At 30.4% G+C, this 641-nt stretch overlaps 1 protein-coding gene across 1 annotated transcript in view; it reads right to left on the reverse strand.

The window, feature by feature from the left end:
* Nucleotides 1–318: 318 nt before the first annotated feature.
* LOC110106315 (high-affinity nitrate transporter 2.3) overlaps nt 319–641 on the reverse strand; it is a 1,823-nt gene continuing 1,500 nt past the window's right edge. Inside the window, exons 2-3 of the mRNA XM_020836183.2 lie at nt 519–544; nt 319–393 (exon numbers count right to left, since the gene is read on the reverse strand). Of these exons, the coding sequence (XP_020691842.2) occupies nt 319–393; nt 519–544 (101 nt within the window). The remainder of the gene's footprint in view (nt 394–518; nt 545–641) is intronic.

The following is a 641-nucleotide window of genomic DNA, read 5'->3' on the forward strand; positions in this document are numbered from 1 at the left end:
TATATAATAATTGTGTAGATAATAATATTTGTTATGTTTGCTAAATTTAACCCCAAACCAACTTATATTGGACTATTAAATTGAGCATATTCTAATTTTATTAAATTATATTATAAGTTATACTCTTTGGTTAGGCCATACTCTCGAAATATTCAAACATGAAAAAGACGACCCAATTTGAAACATTTATAATAATGAATAGAACAGATAAATGTTACGCTACTATTGTCAAATAAAAACAACAATAAATTTTTTACACTATTCACCATTGTTCATTAAAAAAAAAACTCACAAAGAGGGGAGTTTTTATTGATTCATTCATCCAGTGAATTCCTCCGGCAAGTGACCATTAACAATACACATACACTTACGGAGAAGAGCAACAAAAAGCCCCTACATTAAACAATACACTTACGAAAAAGGACAATTGATGCAACATAGGAATAACAATATTTCAGAAGCAATTTTGTGTTTAAAAGCAGCCCCCTCCATATCCAAAGCCATCTTTGTATTCCTACAAGACGCGAAAGTTTTAAGCTGTAAGCTAATTATTCCAAGCAAATAATGGGCACGAAAACTTCTTATCTTTGTACACAACCCATTAATTTTTGCTAGATGTTCCTATAATGCTTGTGTCGTAG

Source organism: Dendrobium catenatum, unplaced genomic scaffold, assembly GCF_001605985.2.
Source record: "Dendrobium catenatum unplaced genomic scaffold, ASM160598v2 fragScaff_scaffold_547, whole genome shotgun sequence".
Taxonomy (NCBI): domain Eukaryota; kingdom Viridiplantae; phylum Streptophyta; class Magnoliopsida; order Asparagales; family Orchidaceae; genus Dendrobium; species Dendrobium catenatum.